We start from the raw sequence: 19,346 nt of genomic DNA on the forward strand, positions 1-19,346 counted from the left end.
CAGATCATATGTTCAGAGAGGGAGAGAGAGAGAGAGCGGGGGGGGGCTAGAAGCCGACTAAGGTTGTGAATGTCATTGGCCAGCCATTCTTGAACGGACAGTAGGAAAGAGAGGGAATAGAGACCTGGAGGGCCCATATCCTCAACTCCTGGAGGAGGAAAATGAACTGAAAGACGGAAGGAGAAATCACAGGGCTGCAGCTGTTACCTCCTCTTAGGGAAACGCTGCATGGAAACCAAGAGTCACTGAGGCCAAAGGAAGTAAATCCAGAGCTGCACATTTGTGGATTGTTGTCTCCTTGCTGGGATCAGTGTAGAGCTACAGTGTGGTGATGTGGGCCCTGGTGACTGAGCTCCTCTTCAGCTTTGTGCTGCTGGCTTTTCTGGTCATCAGCTGTCAGAATGTGATCCATATAGCCAGTGGCTCTGTGCGCTCCGTGCTCACCTACATACACGCTCAGCTGGACCGTGAGCTAGGTGAGGTTGAGGGAGTGGCTGATGAGGAGGAGAACGTCACCACCAGGGTGGTCCGCCGCCGAGTCATCCTCAAGGTACCACCTGTAGAGAAGAAGAGAAAGGGGCAGCCGGACAAGGGTCAAATGTTTCAACATTGTATTCACTTGGGTTTGGAGGGTGGTGTGCCTCCCTGCTGTATCCGAGCTCATCCTATGCTGTTGCTGATGTAAATAGATTGTCTTGTGCTCAGCAATTTTGGTCTCCACTTCTATAAAAAGGAGCTCTATGTTATTTCCTTCTTCTCTGCCAACACTCACAGTGACACACAGCTCTGTGGATGTCGGAGTTTTGTCCATATCCACACATGCCTGACTAGACTGCACTACTCATTTCACTGGCTGTGGTTGCTTTGATCCTTTAAATAACTGTGGCAACATCCTGCAAATTATTTGTCATCTGTCATCGTAAGCTGCATTAACTTTAATTATACTTGTCACTAAGTATAGAAACCTGTGAGACATTCAGGGAACAAATCCAACTGTTGGATTGACACAAACAGAACTCAGGTCACCGATTTGCCCTTTATCTTCCTCCTTGTATTTACTTTGTGTAAGGTTTATGACATGTAAACAATGTGGATGGCTGTGAAGTAGTCATGTTGGCTTTAGTTCTCATGTCAGATGTATTTAATGATCGATCATATTCATATTCCAATTACAGATGCAGTGATTTGGTTTCATGAAAATATTATTCAAGGTCAAAACTTTCTGTCCTCAGGGCGATGAGGTGGAAGATCTTCCCGGGGAGCAAGTTAGTGAGGAGCAATTCACAGACGAGCATGGAAACATTGTCACAAAAAAGGTCAGATATTTTATTTACTGTTCTTTAAATGGGGTCCAATCATTGTGTACTATATACGTATAGTATATTCATACTGCATCTGTCCACAGAAATGATTATTAAACCGATAATCATTGCAGATTTCATAACTAAGCATCAGTCTCATCACATGTTACAGTGTGGAAATACATCTGAATTCAGTGTAATGTTGAAATGGCAAGCTCCCCCTCCACTACACTGTAATTTGAATGAATTATTGAACTACTTATTCGAATATGTCTGTGTGATGCAACGACTCACTAATAACAAGAAGGTGCCATTCAATATTGCTTCAATTCCTATTTATCCCCCCAATTTCTTTATGTTCCACCATATTCAAACACATAAACAAACCATTCTGTTTGGCCCGTCACTCTCTCTCTCCCGCCCTGGTGTCTGTGTGTGTTGGGTGTGATAGGTTGTGCGAAAGGTGGTGCGCAGAGGGCAGGGTTCAGGTGAGGAGCTGGTTCAGGAGGTGAGCATGGAGGGCTCCCTGCAGGATGCCAACGAGCTGGAGGTGGATGCAGAGCAGTTCATGAGCTACGCCATCCTGGGCCGGGACAGCAGCAAGGTGGGCTTCTGATCTGCGGGGCTGCAGGCAGCTCTTTCCTGGCCACAAGGCATTGCAACACCCAGGCTCCATAATAGCCAAGATGTGTAGGGAGCACATACAGCTTAAATTGACTTAATCATATCAGATGATGTGACATATATATTCAGTTTAACTCCATGTAATGTTCTAGTATGTGGTGAATATGGGACTCGTCTGACCCTGGTTTTCTCTACATTCTCTAACCGTGACCTGCATGAGCTCTGGTTTGGTGTACTGACAGGCTCAGGACAGTGTGTGTGAGTGTCTGAGTGTGTGTGTACTCATGATCTTTCAAGGAATAACCCTGTTTCATTACACTTTAGAAGACTGAGTGAGAAGTGTTCTTGGATTAATTGATTGCTGACCTTCATTTTGCTCCATGTTCATCATCTGCATGCGAGAGGAACACATGAGTCCACCCCCTCACTTCCTCACCTTCACTCTGTCACTGTAGCCTTCCTGTGATTACTTTGGGTGTAGCGCTCACAGCTCACCGGCACATTCAGTGTTCCATCCTTTCAGTAATCCCAGTTGTGTTTGTTGTACATTGATCACCAAATGAATTGATTGTAGCTCCTTGCAGTGATGATTTACTCACTCTGTCCCCATCAATAATCCCATGGACTGACTCCATCTTCCATTGTGTCATCATTAAAGTCTGTGCACTTCAACTGTGACTCTGTGCTGTATCACTCAGACCTAAGACTCTCTGAATCACAGCTGGGTCGAATAATACTTTTCAATATTTGATATGCATGAGCAGATATGCAGTAGCAGACAGATGGTGTTTAATTCAGATCAAATCATCTAGACACAGCTGCTGTGACTGTGAAAGCTCCATGGCTCTTGGACTTCTGTCAGATCTGACCTGTCTGGAGTGTCTAAGCTTGATAGTTACATTCTCATATCATTTCACCCACAGCTACTCTGACTTCCATACAGATGTTTGTGATGCCTGTGCTCTCTTATCTTTAATGACCTTTCCAACCGTTGCCCACCACTTTCATCCTTCTTTGACTGTCGACATAATTTATTTTCTTCCCTCTTTCCTTCCCATCTATTAATTTTGCTTCCACGTCTCTTTTACATCTTTCCCATTGCTTTTTTTCTAACCCTTACACCTTCATCGCACCATTTCATCCATCCTCTGCTGTTTCGTCCTCTCGTCTCAATTTTCTGCTTCTCTTGTACTGTCTCCCATGTTTTCTGTTACTAACGTTCCCTCACCTCTGTAATGTCTCCTGTCCTGTTCCACCCGTCCCCCAATCCTTGTACCTCTCCTGACGCCATCCCCTCCCCCAATGTAGCCCGATACTGTGGATGTGAAGAAAGGTGCTCAGATAGTGAAATGTGCCAGTCTGCGGAGAGTTAAGCAGTGAGGCAGATTGAGTTCTGCATCCCTGCAGGTACGGGACTAGCCCACAGTGCCTCCTCAGACCTGTGGGCTTAACCATTTAATTCAGTCTCTCTGGATTAAATGCTTCTGAATGTACCATTAATTCAGTACTAATCATATGTAATGTGACGTTGGCACAGTAAAATGACACTTGATGACAAATCTCCAGTTAAACTAATCATCAATGTGTTAATCACGTTTGATTTTATGGATTGACAGCTTGGGTTCTTCAGTATTTTTTGCCCTTTAAAGAACAAATATGATGAGGAAATCTGAACATTCTACAGGTCAAGGCCTGTCTGATAGATCTCACTATATAGAAGTTCAGTCAGGATTAATGCAGAGTTCATGCTAACCCAAGTTAATCCCTAATGCACTCATTTGTACTTCATAAATTCAAGTGAGAACTAATCTTCATTATTGCATTTTTTATTTATTTACAGAAATATCAATCTTTCATAATCTGACTAGAATATAACTTTTACAAACCAGAAAAGATGATTTTCTCTCAGGAAAATACACGGTCACATTCACGCTTGCTCATGCAGCCATTGACTCCTGCTTGTTGTGGCGAGCTTGCAAAACTGTTCCACAAAAAGAAACAAACAAAAAATAGATCCTGTACGCTGCTCTGAAGGTCAAAGCTATAAGGCCAGTTGTCCTTTGAATTGCTATCTGGAGCAACTGTTGGGTGTGTTTATGTGTGTGTGTGTGCGTCTGTGTGTGTGTGCGTCTGTGTGTGTGTGCGTGTCTGTGTGTGTGTGTGTACGCGTCTAGTGTGTGTAACCTGCCATGGCATGATTTATGAACCACGAGCGTCTGACTTGCTCTTTCTAATGTAAAGGCCATGACATTCCTCAGATTACTGCTGTTTCAAACAACTCACTGCTGAATCTTAAACTACTTATGAGACCATTGTTGCTTAATGTTGCAGAGCCTAACGCCTCCCTGCCAAGCTGCTCACCAGCAGGTTAAGCAAGTGTACATATGATTGAAGAAAATGTTGGAAGCTATTTGAGTCTCTCTCTCTCTCTCTCTCTCTCTCTCTCTCTCTCTCTCCCTCTCAAATTCAAACACTGCATTGGCATTTTGGGTCTAACCACTGAGAGACTTCCACACATTGACACTAACTTGCTTCAACCTGCATGCCTCCTGCTCGCTACATTCATCACCGTTGCTTCACTGCTGCGACGTGGCAAAGCTCTTCGTGTTCACTGTGGTGTTGTCGTGTCTCCACAGGGCTCCCCGCAGGATTCAACCCCCTCACCGAAACCATCCTTCATGGACACATGACCAGCAGCAGCAGCTGAAGGGAGGACAAGCGAGAGAGGCAAAAAGAAACAAACAGCAACAGACACCAACCAAGTCAATGATGACAAAGACAACAACAACAACAACAACAACAAACAGAGCGGCGATGTCATCTATCAGCACGCACCGGAAGTGAAGGATACAGATTTACCTGTAGTTTTTATTATCTTTTTTTTTAAAGAGACGGTGAAAAAAAAAACTACTACTAGGCTAGAAGCATGATTTCGTATAAAACAAAAAACCAAACACAGACAAAAAAAAACTAGCAACCAAAATGTGCTTCCTGTTATCTGTATCAGCATGAGTGACTGCTGCCGCATGGCCTGTCTGTAACTACAAATACTGAGGGGACACGGGGGTGGGGGGCACTATGGGACAGGCATGCAACTTAGGGTATATATGGTCAACCACTGGCCCGTTTTCTAAATAAAAAAAGGGAATTCTATCAGTCAAACTCTAGGGAAAAAGTGGGAAAGATAAAAATATTGAGAATTACGTAATCTCTAAGCAACAGACACACCCCCCCTCCCCCTCCCTGTCACACTCTCCAAGCTATACAGGCATCACCAAACTAGTTCAAACCACTGCTGTCCCAGTGCTCAAAGTCCAGTATAAAAGCTACAGTTATCGCCCAAGGATATTGGTGTTGTACATAATATGGTATGCACTCAAATGCTCTACGTGACTGTGCGTTACGTGTGTTGCTTTATGTTCTAAGATCCCTATGCGATGCCACTGATGCTGCTGTTTCAGGTACATACGGTATTCCTCCCAGTTTCTCCTCGTTTGGTTTGTTCAGTCTAACCCTATATATTATTCTATATATCTTGAGATCTTTGTGGTACAAGAACAAACAAATGTGGTGTCGCTCTGCCTGTTCTACACGTCCTGTTTTTGTGTGTCAGGCTGTTTGTTTATTTGTGGTTTTCATGTGCTTTCACTCTTTGCTTTCCACATGTCAGAGTTTAGAGGGAAGACTTAGTGCTTCTGGCTTTACTGTGGTGGTTTGGAGTTGCAGGAGGCAGGTTTCTGTGGTGAAACTGCCCCGCCGCTTCCCCTCACTGTGGTTTTCCTTGTGGCGAGTGTGACAATGGGAGATCTCATGGGTGTGTGTCATGAGAAATCACCGCCACACCCCGCTCCCCTTTCTTGTCCTGAGTGTGTATTGTATCTATATGCAGTCTGTGATGATCAAATGTCAGTACGAGCCAAAGTCCCGATACCTCTGACCTTGCCCTCATCGCCCTACCTCCACCTCCACTCCTCCAGTCAGCCTCTGATTAGATGTAGCAATCTTGTCCACCTCCAGCAGGGGGCGGGATCTCACCTAGTAGCAGTGTCTGTCTGACCTATCAAGGCCCCATCATGTAGTGTCTAAAAAAAGACTCTTAAGGAAAATTTGTTACCATCTCAACACCACCAGGAGATGTCACTTGTTAAAGGTGAAGTAGCTGAAATGCTGGTAATAATGTAGCACTGGTATGGCTGGGTACAGCTGGAGGGACGATACTGTTGTGCTTGTGCTTGGATGTGTTGAGATTTGATGTTTGTCTCCTTGGCAAATCTTTGGAGTGTAGCAAAGACAGTCACCAATCACTGTGAAGAGAAACTGTAATACTGACCCCGCAACTGTGAGCCTGACTCTTCCCAAACTGGATCTCTGGTTTCACGCCTTTCTTTTTGCTTTCCTTTGTCATGATTTACTGTCTTAATTATACTTTAGACGAAGCAATAATGCTTACAATAGGAAAGGTACATGTGTGTTGTGTGTGGATGTGTTTGTGAGTGTGTGTGTGTGTGTGTGTGTGTGTGTGTGTGTGTGTGTGTGTGTGTGTGTGTTGTGTGTGTGTGTGTGTGTGTGTGTGTGTGTGTGTGTGTGTGTGTGTGTGTGTGTGTGTGTGTGTGTGTGTGTGTGTTAGGATCTTTAGATCACAGTTCATGTTCTTCCTAAGCTCAAGCCTTTGGCTACTCTTTACTCAGAAACGATGTCAGCACATTAGTGTCCCACATTCGATCATTTTGCCTCTTTGGAAAGAATGTTCAGTTTAAAACAGATACAATCTAAAGTAATAAGTGACTTTATCTCTTCATCAGAGTACTTTGTTACAGAGTGTTGGGCTCTTACAGGTATGATCTCATATCAGCCATCCCATTCATTTAATGCAGTGGTCAGAGTCTTTTTGTTATTCATCAAAGAGGGTACATGAGTTTATTTATGCATTTATATGCACCTTGAAAGAAATCTTATCATGCACGCGTGCGTGTGTGTGGATGTGTGTGTGTGTGTGCTTTTAATATCACATATTAGGTCCTGGATATTGGGACATGTCAAAGTTGTGATAATATCACAGGAAGTACGTAAAATTACAAATGGACAAAGAGCAGATGCTCTCAGAATGTTTAATTCTAATTCACATATTTTTAAACATTGATTTACCTCAATAAGCGTGCCATCTCTCATTATATGGATTACAACATGCATTGCTTTCAAAACCTTGTGTTAGACGTTGAATGCTTTATTGTAGAAAAGTATGTAAGTCACAAAAACTCCAGTCAAATGTTGCAATAAATACCCATCCAAGTGTTTGTTTAGTCGGCTTTCCAGCCAGAGATGATGAATGTGAGATCTTGCTATACTGTCAGTCTTGTTATGAAGTAGTTATGTGTTCTGTACTCTGTACTACTACCTACTACTTAGTTGATGATTAGCGTGTTCAATCTGTTATTTTAAATGAATATCTGCTGTTCATCAAAAATCATTTCATTCCCGATTCATTAGAAAATACAGTATATCCACATAAATCATCCCTGCACTGTCAGAAGGGACGTTTAAAGAGAGAAGCTTGAAATGGGGTTTGTGACAAGCATCCCTTCATCAAATATTATTATTATTTTTTTTTTTTTAAAGCTTTATTTTTATCAAATATAAAAATTAGGGGTCAATAAGTACTACACATCAGTGTAATGGTCTAGTACCCCTTATGTTATGGCATATGGTTGCTCTTTAAGGGCTCATATTATGGTATGGCTTCTGAAGCAGGGGCCACATATGAATCAGTGCTGATGTGACGTGCACAGAGAGTCGGAGGTCTGATGAAACATGGCGAGCACTTTGATTTTCAGCAGCACGGTTAGAGGCTTGGTGGCTTTGATGGCGAGTCTTTCAAGATGACAAGCATTGTTCCTCAACACAGCTGACCACTGATCTTTGGCTGCCCCTTACCAAACACTGGACTGAGCAGCTTCTATGTTCTCCACATGGTGACACTTTGAACAGAGGAGGCCAATAAAGTGCAAGCAGAGAGAAGAGTTGTTACATCAGACTAATCTAATTGATTTATAAAAGCCCTGCACTAAGGGGCGACTAAGATGATGCCATGCACCAAGTTCATGCAAAAATATTAACTGTTGCAAAAACTAGAGAACACATGTACAGTATATTCCTTTAGAATGGATTGATGACATTATTAACGCAATAGCATATTACTCAATACTAAGGAATGCAACTGCGCACATGCACAGAAATGTTTTTAACATAAAAGGCTATATATATAAATATATATATAAAATATATGAAAATCTATATATATATTTACTTAGAATGCTATGCACCCTTACTTGTCGACTGGGATTCTAGTTATGTTATGGATGTACTTTTAGCATCATACAGCTGTAGCTACCAAGAGACTGTTGAGTTCTGGGTAATGCCTGCAACTGGGGGATGAATGGGGGTCTTGTGGGTATTTTAACCTGTTTTATTTGCTTTTTTTTATTGTTATGGAGAGTCAAACATGAATTTAAAATATACATGTAAAAGCCTTTTAATCCAAACAAATCCGAGAACATCTATTGACAATTTACCCTGTACACCAGCTCAACATTTACAAAAATTAATAAAGAAATGAAATGTTTTTAATGTGTATGGTTTTGTGTGAGATACTCCATCGATGATCATATGAAACTGACTGCTTACAAACTAGATGTTGGTTATTTGCAATGTGTGGGAATGATTATTTTGTTGTTTTTTCCACTAATACACTTGATATTTCTTTCAGTACATATTAATTTCATGTGACTATTCCAAATCAAAGGTGAAATAGAACTTTTCAGCCAGTATGTATGCCTGTTTCACTTCAATGTGTCTACTAAGAAGTGTTTGTCTGCATGCGACTCAATTTTATGCCTGGGCCAGATTTCTTAACAACAATCAGCTACAATAAGTCAGTTCTCAGTTAATAGTCGATTGTAGTTCCGAATCTGCATTTGTGGTAGGTGTGTCCACTTACATCTAAGTTATGATTTCTAATTTATATTATCAAAAAGTAGGAATAGTCGTGATCAAGGAATAATGTGTATTTGTTATAATCAACACCCCTGACACTTTTCTACCAGTAGGAGGCAGAATAGCTCCACTGTGTGTGTATGTGTGTGTTTGTGTGTGTGCCTCCCCCCCTGTGTTGTGTGTGCATGCAGCCTGAGTGTGTGCAGAGGAACGTGTGCTCAGGTCCTTTAACAAAGAACCTGTTCACCTGTGAGACTGCGTGTTGTAAATGTCTCAAACCTATTTGCACTTATGAAAACAGGTATTTATTCGTATTTATCCGAACGTAGCCATTGTGCGATACTTGAATCGGGCGCGGCGTGGCTTTGTTGTTTGGACTTCCCCGTGTTGTTCAGGTAGCTGGTTGTATTTTGTTCCAGTTAAGAGAAGATGTCCACAGATTGCCAAAAGACCACCGCCAAGGCCATTCCGCCCACCAGGACGGTGACGGTCAGCGCCGCGGAGCACATGCCGCAAGACTACTCCTCTACACCCGGAGGGACCCTGTTCAGCACGACCCCGGGCGGTACGCACACTCACTCACAGTTGTCATGCGCGTGTTACTGTATGTGCCAAACACACGCAACGCTCCCCACAAACACCACGACTCGTTCACTTTATAGAGAGAGTGAGTGTGTGTCTGAGTATGTGTGTGTTCATGTGTAAGATAAGGTTCAGGAAACTCCACGAGGTCGCCTGCTGTCACACTGTGGACGTTAGCACCCCGCGAGCTAACTGCTAACGCTTTCGTTTGCAGCGAAAGAACAGAGCGCGTGACACAGAGATGGTGACGGGTAAACAGAGGGGCAGTAGTTCGAAACCCGCAAGTGCTGTTGTTTACATTCGAGCTAATATCCGTCTTAAGTTTTTTGACTGCAGGGTTGAGCAGCTGATTAGCGAACATTAGCGACATCTAACGTCATGTTGGTAATGTCGTGGTGTGTTTTCTTTTTACTTTTAGCTTTACGCTCTATATGTTTTAAACAATCTCACTTTTCTACAAGGGTTGGGTCATAAGTTCTAAGCACGTCGCACAAAGAAGTTCCATCAGCTGTGTGATTCTAATTTACTTTGCCCAGAGTCACCTGTAGCTTCAAAACGAAAAAACTAGGTCAAAGGTACAAGCCTGTCTTATCACCCGAACATTGATTTATGTTGGCCTATTTCCTTATTTGTTTTCATGATTGTTTTTTTTAATGTGTGTAGTCTTGTTGTTTTATTGAAAACGGCTGCTGTGATTGTTTGCGGCTTTGAAGTAGTCCAGCACGAACCCGCTCACCGGATTCGCCACCTTCAGACTTTCACCTCTTTCCAAACGTCAGAACGTTTTTAGTTAGAACCAGTTTGGCTCTAGTTGGGAGGATTTTATTTGGGAGGGGAGACATCCAGGGAAAAAAAGTATGAAACTGGGATCAAATCCATTACTTCTGGAAGAGAACATTGATTCTTTTCCTTATGTTCCCTTTAATATTTCCACAATGTGCTTTGTTAAATTGTCTCACATTTATGTTATCCCATATTGTTTTGTCTATATTAACGTAGTACAATCAAAATCTACGTTAGGTATTGTCTGCACTATTTACTAAAAAAAACAAATCTGTCCTTTGTAAATTGCCCACAATCACATCTCATACTACAAAACAGTTACACAAAGTAATATTGGTAGACTTTCCGGTTGAATACTTTTGATTGATTTGTCATCATTTAAAACAATCATGGAGCTTAGGTAAACTTTGTATGATGCACATTGGAAGCTGCTTAACAGCACCAAAACCCAAGTCCTGACAGTTCTGTTCCTCTGGTTCTGGATCAGGTACCAGGATCATCTACGACCGAAAGTTCCTGCTGGAGTGTCGCGGCTCCCCGGTTGCCAAAACTCCTCCTCGAGGTCTGCCTAACATTCCGGGGGTGACCAGTCCCCCATCCAAGGATGGCAACAAGAAGGCCCGCAATGGAGAACTACTGAACAATAATAGTATTGCTGCACCTGATACCAGCACAGGTACGTACACAGCAGAGTACAGGCAAGATTTCAAGGGAAGGATCCTGTTTTAGATGCAAAGAAATACTACACATAATTCAGTTTGAGTCATACTGTGGCTTGATGGTTTTAAAGCTTTTTCGTCCACCAGGGAAACCTTTACACAGCACTACCTGACATGGATTGTATGTCGCGGCCCAGTTTGTGATCTTAGCGTTATGAGGTTGTACAGCATGTGCCCCCAGGCTCATTTTGAAGTACAGGGCTTTAACGTTTTGGCTTTCTGACCTCTTGCGCAGTAATCCCCATACATTTGAGTATGGAAGTACAAAAACAATCAGAACCTAAAGTATCCCTTACTAATCAAATGTATGTGCTTAATCCCCTGCCCAAAATGCCAGGGAGAACCTGTGGATACTGATTTCATCTGATCCGCTGCTTTTCATTGGATTCAGCGCCCTTCAACTCTGATCTAAACTGATCATTTATTTGTTCTTGATATTAACAATTGGCTAAATCTGCAGTGAGGCATTTAGTGTTCTGATTTCAAAATGTGTCTCTCTTCCTTCTGTGCAGGTGATGATGCACAGTTTGTGATGGACATCTAGCTGGTGCTGGTGCTGATAAGATGCTGTGAAGAAAGGCTCAGGGCTCAGGAGTTCCTTCTGTTTACCCATCATCCATTCCATGAAGACAGCGGCTCACTGTCTCCATCTCCAGTGTCTTAAAGTCTGTCTGTGTCAATCTGATACGCTTGTTTTGTCCAAGAAATCATGAATAATGAAACTTTTATTTGCAAGAGGCTTAAAGTTCAATTTGATGTTTGAGATAGAGTGCCTTCCTGCAGTGGCTACAATTTAAATATTGACACTGAAAAGTGCTCAACACCAGCAAAGCCTTTCTGTTTCTTATTTCAAATATAATGGAAATAAGGGGTGGGGGGGTTTCATTTGCTAATCGCCATTCCAGAAGGGATCATCACCACTGTGTGCGCTACTGACACCACTCTTCAGTTATTGCCTTGGAATGTTCAAAATACAGTATAATCTTGGCCCAAGCTCTTAAACTGAATTGTTCACCTCAAGTGTCATTCAGAAAAATGTTAAACATGCTTCTATTGATGAAATTATGAAACAGATTTACACGTGGTTTGTAGGGTGACAAAGCATTAAAAACAAAAAAAAACTATTTTTGTGCTTCTACTGTATTATTTAACCAAAAGTATTACATGACATGCATCTTAACCACTGAACCGTCAGGATTCTCCTAATCTGGCTCATATCTGTGTCAATCAGTTCATTGGTCTCACTACACATTCTCTGGGTCTGTGTAAACACAAAGCAAGTACACATTCATTTGGATATTTTGATGATAATGTTCTAGTACAGACAAATACAATAAAATGATGTGCAGTTTCGAACCAAGTGAAAACCAAACATTCTTAGAACTCGAGAGAGACAAAACAAATAGTTTTCGGACTTTTATTGGCACCTTTACGGTTCTCAAGTCTGCTCTTCTTATTCAGCCACATGAGTGAAATTCCTCTAAGGCTCACTGGTCACTGATAACCTTAGTCGGTGGCCTGGATAAAGAGAGGTCAATATACAGTTTCACATAGCAGGGACAAACCCCTTCCTACCCCAGAGCATGATGGGAAATGTTATCAGTGCAGCAGCTCCGTTTACACTTATGGTTCCAGCACATTCTTGTGTCGCTTGCCAGCTGTCCTGAATGAATTATTGATAATCTCCCCAGAGGGAACAAGTGCAGGGTGATTCCTTATTCCACATATACAAACCATGAAACATTCAGTGCAGGTAGAGACGACATGACTCACATCTATGAATATGAGCAGTTGAGTTCACAGTGTGATGAACTTGTGACCTATCTAATGCTTTCATGAATGCATGCTGGGAAGGGTTTCACTTCACGGAGCGTAAGATGCAACAACCGGTGTGAACGTGGAGTTACTGTATGTTACTATGAATTTGCAGCGAGATGATGTCTGCTGCTTGGCCACCAGAACATATGGACAGTTGGACACCACAGTTTGTTCAGGGGGGCTGAATGTGTGAGAACTGACGATTGAGAGGTGATGACGCTTTACCTCTGCTACTGCACATCGACTCTGCTGAGTGTCTGAGTGGCGCCGCAACCGCTTTATACAGTATTTAGTTTGGAGTCACTGAATTATTGACTGTGTAATTAATAATCAATAACGGACACAGCGGATCATTTGGGTTCATGTAAGGTTCATTGTTCAGGCACCATCAGTGAATTTGTGATCACTATAGTTATGTCTTCCTAACTTGCCTTTCTGGACTAAAGCAAAGATCTTAGGCTCTGCCTGTCATGACACTGAGTTGTGGATTGAACCGTCTCCAGACTGATAAATTCCGGTCCATCCTGTCTTTACTCCACAGTAGCCTCAGTATCCAGACATCTCCTCTCCCTTTTGCTGTCTGAGCTCAGTGTCTAAAGCTCCCCTCGTCACCTCTGCTTCCTGAATCCCCCCCAACACCGCCCCCACCCCTGTATGCCCCCCACCCAACCCAGCGCCCCAAAACAAACAAGTGCTACTGGTTTCTTGCTCCCCGGCCTTGTCTGCTTCCCATATTCTTTTTTTGTCTTTTTCTGCTTAGCCTGTTTGATCACAATCAACAAGCGTAGACTGGCTGAGCGTCAGTGAGAGAACAAGAATGAGCCCAGATGATGTGGATTTGAGGTTAAGATGGCAAATACACTAACATGTTATCAGGTCACCAGTCAAAGAAGATAAGAAGATTTACGATCAGAAAGTCTGAGAGACAAACCTGATCAAACACGTTCTTCCTTGGTCTATGCCTCTCATTTACAAGTTTCATCAAAATTCTACTTCTTAACGTTTTGGGTAATTTATGCCAAAAGTTCAAACTACTAACAGTCATCAGTGAGCACTAAAGCTCCTGTGAAGCAGCAGAGATGTGTAGAAAGATTGTAGTTAACAAATGACAAAAACCAAAACATCAAACTCAAAATAAAATGTTTTAATAGATTTTTCAGATTTTATGTACAAAATATACATTTTAATATATAAATACAAAAAAATAACATTTGCATGATGAAGACAGAAACAATATGTATGTGTGCCAGCAAAAGTGGATCAAAAATGTTTGTGCTCTGTTCTCACAGGTGCTATTAAACTCAGCATGCATGTTTCCTTGACAACAACAGACCACCACGGTCAACTTCAAGTAGAGTTCAACATCACGTCCCATTACAAGCTGCTGGTGTGACTGCAGTGGGACCGGCGGCCAGTAGATCAGTGACAGCCGCACTCTTCAACGATCATGTCCTCGTGGTGCCGCAGAGCCAAGTCGTCGTTCTCATAGTACAGCATGGAGAGCGAGGTGAGGCGAGTCGGCACGCAGGACGCGCAGGACACTCTTTCAGGGTTGTGATGCCGCAAGAGGCTCTGGAAAAACACAAGCATCAATCAGCAACAACGCAAAACAACACAAAATTTTTAATTCAAAAGAGTCAAATCATCTTAAATTCTGGGTATGAATCCTCTTACCAGCATGTAGGCGTGGTTGGTAGGTTGGAAGGACTCATCCAGTGGTGTAGGACATTCGCCCTCACAGCGATAAGCATTGTAACGTTTAGGATGAATAATCCACTCGTCCCAGCCGATCTGGTCAAAGTCCACCCACATGTCCACCTTCCGACAAAGCGGACGTGGTGTGGCCTCTGCCGGTGCGCTGGTGACCGCTGTTCCATTTGCCATCCGGATCTTCTCCAGTCTGTTCCTTTTACGGCGTCGACTTTGACTGTCACCGTTGACACTGTCCGTCGTCACGTACTTGGAGTTCTCCACGGTGTGAATGAGACTGTATGTCCCATCAGGCACATTATGTTTGGAGAAGATGACCATCATGACTCGATTTGTGGTGGGATAATGTATTTGTCTTTGCTTCTTTCGCAGATTCTTGAAATAGGACTTTGCATTGATGTCTCCGCCAGCCCCCTCACCACTCCCTTGGTCTGCTTCAGGTAAAGGCTCTCCTGAGGCCTCCTGGCTCGCCGCTCCATCTCCCTGATAAAGCCAGTATTTCAAAAGAGCAGTCACGTCAAAAACCTTCCAAGAAGACTGTGTGTTGCTTGGGGACGTGCTTAAGCTTCCCAGGAACAGCCTCTCCTCCTGGCATAAAGCGCCGTCCTGTCCACAGCTCTGTCTTCGGTGATATAAATCCACCGTGGCGCTCTTGGAGGCAGAGAACGCTGGTAGTCGGATTCGAAGCTCTGCCAGCTGGACAAGGTCACTAGCAGAGATGGACGACATGTCAAAGGTTACCGTCCATCTTTCACCGTCTTGATGGCAGCCTGAAAAATGAGACAAGACACCTGAATGACGACCCTAATTCACACACACACACACACACACAGCAGCCACCAGGCAATGGTGATGATTCCAGGCAGACCAGATCCCCGGACAAATGTCAAAACACTGGAGTGGGAGGGTGACCGGGACAGGATGTGTATTGAACCCCCCTGTGCAAAGACGTCTGAGGGGCTAATACACACACCCGCTCACATAAAACAGAGGAGCCTTTAAAGTTGAATAAGCATTTTGACACTTGTTGGGTTGTAAAAATAAAAGGGCTTGATAACACAAATAACAATCCCAACCAAAGAACTGCAGGGAGCTCAAGAGAAACCAACAATGTACTGGATAAATACAGAAATATGTTTGGGTTCCAGATAAGGAAATTCAAAACAGTATCAATATCACTGCTGTATGTAATGTCACTGAAGTCTGAACTAACTTGACTCACCTCCTGCCATCAGATTTACAATGGAGTCAGAATTGCGTGGTGACACCTTGTCACGGTGGGTAACGGTGTCGACGGTGACAGATGTCGAAGAATTTGCGATCCTGAAGGAGTGATAGAGCTGCATCATGTACAGAGGGTATCTGCTGCCGTGGTGAGGCCACAACTTCCCAAATGCTGAACCGGTTTCGAGACCCGCTTGATATTTATGCGCCTTCGCTGAGTAGGCGACCCCGAAAAAGGAGAGGAAAGTGCAGAACGCCAGCAGCAGACGGAGTTCCATTTCAGATCCAAGCTCACGAAACTTCTCTAACAATGATGAGGGCAAGGCAAAGATTTGCTGCCTTCTTTCTTCAGCTGGTCTCAGGCTGGAATGATGCTGTGAGCAGGCAGGAGTTCCAGCCAGGCCCCTTTTATAGGGGACAGCTGCCCTTTGATGACCCCTGACCACTCCAGGCTTCTGAACAGCCCCTCTGATCACAGCACATCAGAGGGATGGAAAGAAAAACATCTCACCAAGGTCATTGTCCTGTCAACCTCACTGGGTTTTGGTGTTCATTTAGAAGCTTAATCCCTTTGACATGCAGAAACCCATTAACTAATTAACTTCTGTGCAAACGTTAGCACCTTGATGCTTCTAAACAGAGGTAATGCACAATTCTAACTAAGCAAAAACAACAAAGATGTTACACAGCCTCTAATCACATCATTGAAAACACATCTCTCAAATTTGAACAAAGAAATAAAGTTTATTTCTTAACAAACAACGGTAGTTAAAGTATTTGACTTGTTTTCTTGCTCCAGGCAGTCTGAAATATATAATGTGACATTCAAGCACAACTGTCTGACCTGTAGTAAACTGTTATACTAAATGGCAATTGTAGTATCAGTACAGATGTGGTGTATTCTTCTATTTTCAGTTACATTTTCTAAAATTCTGTTACCAATCAAAATTTTAAGCAATCAGTGGATGGATTAATATGAGGCAGAGAAGACAGAAAAAGACAGTGTAAGAACCCTACAGTAACATGGTTTATATAAATATAAATGGACATTATTTTGCATATTACTGCTATTAAGTATCAAAAGAGATTGTGGCTCATGAATCCATATCATATTACTTTATATTTCTCTCAAGTTATGACAAACTCAGGCAGCAGGCTGGCTGAGGAAGGTCTGGTGTGTGTCGCCGTGTGTGTTGTTGGCAGTTGATGACCGGCGTCTTCATAGTGTGTTGAAAAAGCTCTTCACCTGTGTATGAGAAAGTACTTGAGTATCTCAACGGATCAGAAAACAAAAGCTCTCAATGAGCTCTGAGATCAGAGACCTGCGTGTGAGGATCAGGAGTGGGCGCTCCAGTGGGGAACTGGCGCCCCCCTGTGGTTATCTCTAAGCACGGCAGTTTGTACGTGCACTTGATTACTTACCTGCGTTATTAAATGCTCCTGCGTCTGAGGGTCACTCTCAAACTCGGCACTGACATCCAGCTGTAACACAGGTATCCCTTTCAACTTGTCAAAATGTATCCTGGAAAGAGAGAGGAGGACCTGGTCAGATCCAGACCACACACTGCTGACCGTCTGTTCACAGCCCAGCAGCAAACAGGTGCAAGGAATGGCCTATAAAAGGGGGCGGCCTTCAAACAGGAATCTGGGTGCAGCCTGAAGAACAATGACTGACTAACTACTGGAGTTATTCATGACTACACAATACTGAATGAACTGGTTACCATAATTATTACAATATTCAAAGCAGCTGTGAGTACATGACAGACTCACTCAGTGCTCTTCTCAAGGAGCCACCTCTCATGCTGACTGTGCAGCTTCTCCAGATAGTCCAGCTCCACCCCCTGCTCTTCTTCTCTCCCACGACACTGAAGGCGTTCCATACATTTCTGGGGGGAAAGAAAGCAGATTACAACCACGTCTTCTCTACGATGAAGTACTTTAACTGTGTGAGATGTAAATGTAAATTTAAAAAGCAACATTTTTATTTTATTTTGTGCTAAAACTACATGTAAAAGCCTCTTTGTGTCCTGACAGTTGCGTGTCTTTGTTCTGACTTGTATGTCACAGTATAGAGACTCTGTGCTGCTGTGCACACCTCGGGTGGAGCTCTGAGATAGATGATGCCCTCCAGCGCCACCTGGTGTCCAAACTGTTCCACCAGGAAGGAATGCCAGTCCTGATAGAGCGCCCACTCTGTCGGGCTGATACATCCCAGCTCAAACATGTTCAGGGCAAAGATGTACCTAGCAGACATAAGTGAAAGGTATATTTATATATGAGAACAACAAGGGTGGACATTTGTTCATAAAGGTAAACTTTGCTTTTATTGTGAAGTTCAGCACTATTCCATTACGTAATTTCTCGTTGATGTCCTAATTGGCTCCTCCCTCACCTGTCGCTGTAGACTGAGCGCTCATACACCTGCACAGGAGTTCCCTCTGAGCTGAGCAGGCCAGCTGAGGGGGGCAGCAGCTGGGTCCTGAGCCGGCTCATGAAGGAACAGGTCTGGAAGGTGTAAGACCAGCGCCGAGGGTCCTGGTACATCATCTGCAGCAGGTTACTGACTGTCTACGGGGCGGATGTCTCAGTTTAAACACAGCAGCAGAGGTGAGGGAGATGAAGATATCACACTGTTCTTCGTCTTGTTCCGATAACACAGAGAGATCAGGTCGTACCGTCCCGCTCTGGATGCTCTGCCACGTGCTTACTGGTTCTGCTACCACCTCCCAGTCCGAACAAGCCGAGGTCAAGATTCTCACGAAGGTCGACTTTCCCACAGCTGATATCATTTCAAACATATATAACGACAATTATAACAACAATAACATGAACAAAGAGGAGACACTACAGAAGTACTGGATCGCATTGAGTCTCACCAATGTTTCCCTCGATAGAAACCCTCTTCACCCGAGCCATACCTCCGTCTGTTGAAGCTGACAGAGACCTCGAGCAGGATGAGCTGCTCTTTAGAGCGTTAGCGGCCATGGAGCTTAAGGCTGAGGCACCCAGGAAGTTCAACTCAAGTGCGCTGGAGCTGAAACTCATCAACTGTGACCCAAATGTCCGGGCTTTTAATTTGAAAATCCGACTACTAAAAACAAACCGGTGAGAGACGAACATCATGGAACAGAGTGAAGGAGGACGGGTCTATGTTCATGACAAGAAATGTTTAGAAATGAGAAATGTCACATTCGGTAAAGGCTAGCGCGCGCGTCCTCTCAGTGATGTAACCATGACGCACGTTACGCACAATGAATATATAGTTACATAATTTGGACTGAATCCGTAGCGCCGTTTATCATATATGCCGCTGGTTATCAAGGTAACAGCTAATCAAGCTAAAAAAGTAGCATCCGCTGCTGTATGACAGTCAAACTACAGTGAAACGATCCGCCTCTTTTTCTATCTCTTTTTCTACGCTACTAACAGCGTTAAGCAGCTTTAGCGCCCCCGTCTGCTTCGGAGTGATCATCAAATATTATTTATGTAGCTGTGTTATTATTTTACTTTCTGCTTTTCTCTACTTATCAGGAATTTTACTAAACAAGTCGTGATGTTTCGGTGGGTAAAGTACATTACCTTATTAAAGTAC

General features: G+C 43.3%; 4 protein-coding genes across 4 annotated transcripts; 2 read left to right on the forward strand and 2 right to left on the reverse strand.

Moving 5' to 3' along the window:
* Positions 1-331: 331 nt before the first annotated feature.
* Positions 332-8,501, forward strand: LOC143001167 (ankyrin-1-like). Its single transcript, XM_076150625.1, has 4 exons — positions 332-550; positions 1,233-1,316; positions 1,753-1,905; positions 4,562-8,501. The coding sequence occupies exons 1-4, from the start codon at positions 332-334 to the stop codon at positions 4,613-4,615; spliced, it is 510 nt and encodes a 169-aa protein (XP_076006740.1). The 3' UTR covers positions 4,616-8,501.
* Positions 8,502-9,071: 570 nt separating this feature from the next.
* eif4ebp1 (eukaryotic translation initiation factor 4E binding protein 1) lies at positions 9,072-12,069 on the forward strand. The gene is made up of 4 exons (XM_076150626.1): positions 9,072-9,216; positions 9,335-9,480; positions 10,768-10,956; positions 11,512-12,069. The coding sequence occupies exons 2-4, from the start codon at positions 9,345-9,347 to the stop codon at positions 11,541-11,543; spliced, it is 357 nt and encodes a 118-aa protein (XP_076006741.1). The 5' UTR covers positions 9,072-9,216; positions 9,335-9,344; the 3' UTR covers positions 11,544-12,069.
* Positions 12,070-14,095: 2,026 nt separating this feature from the next.
* Positions 14,096-16,029, reverse strand: LOC143001470 (nodal homolog 2-A-like). The gene is made up of 3 exons (XM_076151101.1): positions 15,750-16,029; positions 14,492-15,297; positions 14,096-14,389 (listed from the first exon to the last, which is right to left on the reverse strand). Exons 1-3 carry the CDS (start codon positions 16,027-16,029, stop codon positions 14,237-14,239), a joined length of 1,239 nt encoding a protein of 412 aa, XP_076007216.1. The 3' UTR covers positions 14,096-14,236.
* A 488-nt stretch (positions 16,030-16,517) lies between these two features.
* Positions 16,518-19,211, reverse strand: dguok (deoxyguanosine kinase). The gene is made up of 7 exons (XM_076150803.1): positions 18,631-19,211; positions 18,430-18,533; positions 18,147-18,322; positions 17,850-17,997; positions 17,525-17,640; positions 17,174-17,273; positions 16,518-16,997 (listed from the first exon to the last, which is right to left on the reverse strand). The coding sequence occupies exons 1-7, from the start codon at positions 18,875-18,877 to the stop codon at positions 16,971-16,973; spliced, it is 918 nt and encodes a 305-aa protein (XP_076006918.1). The 5' UTR covers positions 18,878-19,211; the 3' UTR covers positions 16,518-16,970.
* Between the last annotated feature and the right edge of the window lie 135 nt (positions 19,212-19,346).

This window comes from Genypterus blacodes, unplaced genomic scaffold, assembly GCF_046128005.1.
Source record: "Genypterus blacodes isolate CSIRO-AG114 ecotype Tasmania unplaced genomic scaffold, CSIRO-AGI_Gbla_v1 ptg000053l_1, whole genome shotgun sequence".
In the NCBI taxonomy this organism is placed as follows: domain Eukaryota; kingdom Metazoa; phylum Chordata; class Actinopteri; order Ophidiiformes; family Ophidiidae; genus Genypterus; species Genypterus blacodes.

Coding starts and splice junctions, on each gene's coding strand:
- LOC143001167 (XM_076150625.1), top strand. CDS start 332: ATGTGGGCCCTGGTGACTGAGCTCCTCTTCAGCTTTGTGCTGCTGGCT. Junction 1,317..1,752: donor GAAACATTGTCACAAAAAAG/GTCAGATATTTT, acceptor TGGGTGTGATAG/GTTGTGCGAAAGGTGGTGCG. Junction 1,906..4,561: donor TGGGCCGGGACAGCAGCAAG/GTGGGCTTCTGA, acceptor GTGTCTCCACAG/GGCTCCCCGCAGGATTCAAC.
- eif4ebp1 (XM_076150626.1), top strand. CDS start 9,345: ATGTCCACAGATTGCCAAAAGACCACCGCCAAGGCCATTCCGCCCACC. Junction 9,481..10,767: donor GTTCAGCACGACCCCGGGCG/GTACGCACACTC, acceptor GTTCTGGATCAG/GTACCAGGATCATCTACGAC. Junction 10,957..11,511: donor TGCACCTGATACCAGCACAG/GTACGTACACAG, acceptor CCTTCTGTGCAG/GTGATGATGCACAGTTTGTG.
- LOC143001470 (XM_076151101.1), bottom strand. CDS start 16,029: ATGGAACTCCGTCTGCTGCTGGCGTTCTGCACTTTCCTCTCCTTTTTC. Junction 15,298..15,749: donor TGTAAATCTGATGGCAGGAG/GTGAGTCAAGTT, acceptor CTCATTTTTCAG/GCTGCCATCAAGACGGTGAA. Junction 14,390..14,491: donor CCAACCACGCCTACATGCTG/GTAAGAGGATTC, acceptor GTGTTTTTCCAG/AGCCTCTTGCGGCATCACAA.
- dguok (XM_076150803.1), bottom strand. CDS start 18,877: ATGATGTTCGTCTCTCACCGGTTTGTTTTTAGTAGTCGGATTTTCAAA. Junction 18,534..18,630: donor TTCTATCGAGGGAAACATTG/GTGAGACTCAAT, acceptor AAATGATATCAG/CTGTGGGAAAGTCGACCTTC. Junction 16,998..17,173: donor AGGAGCATTTAATAACGCAG/GTAAGTAATCAA, acceptor TCTCATACACAG/GTGAAGAGCTTTTTCAACAC.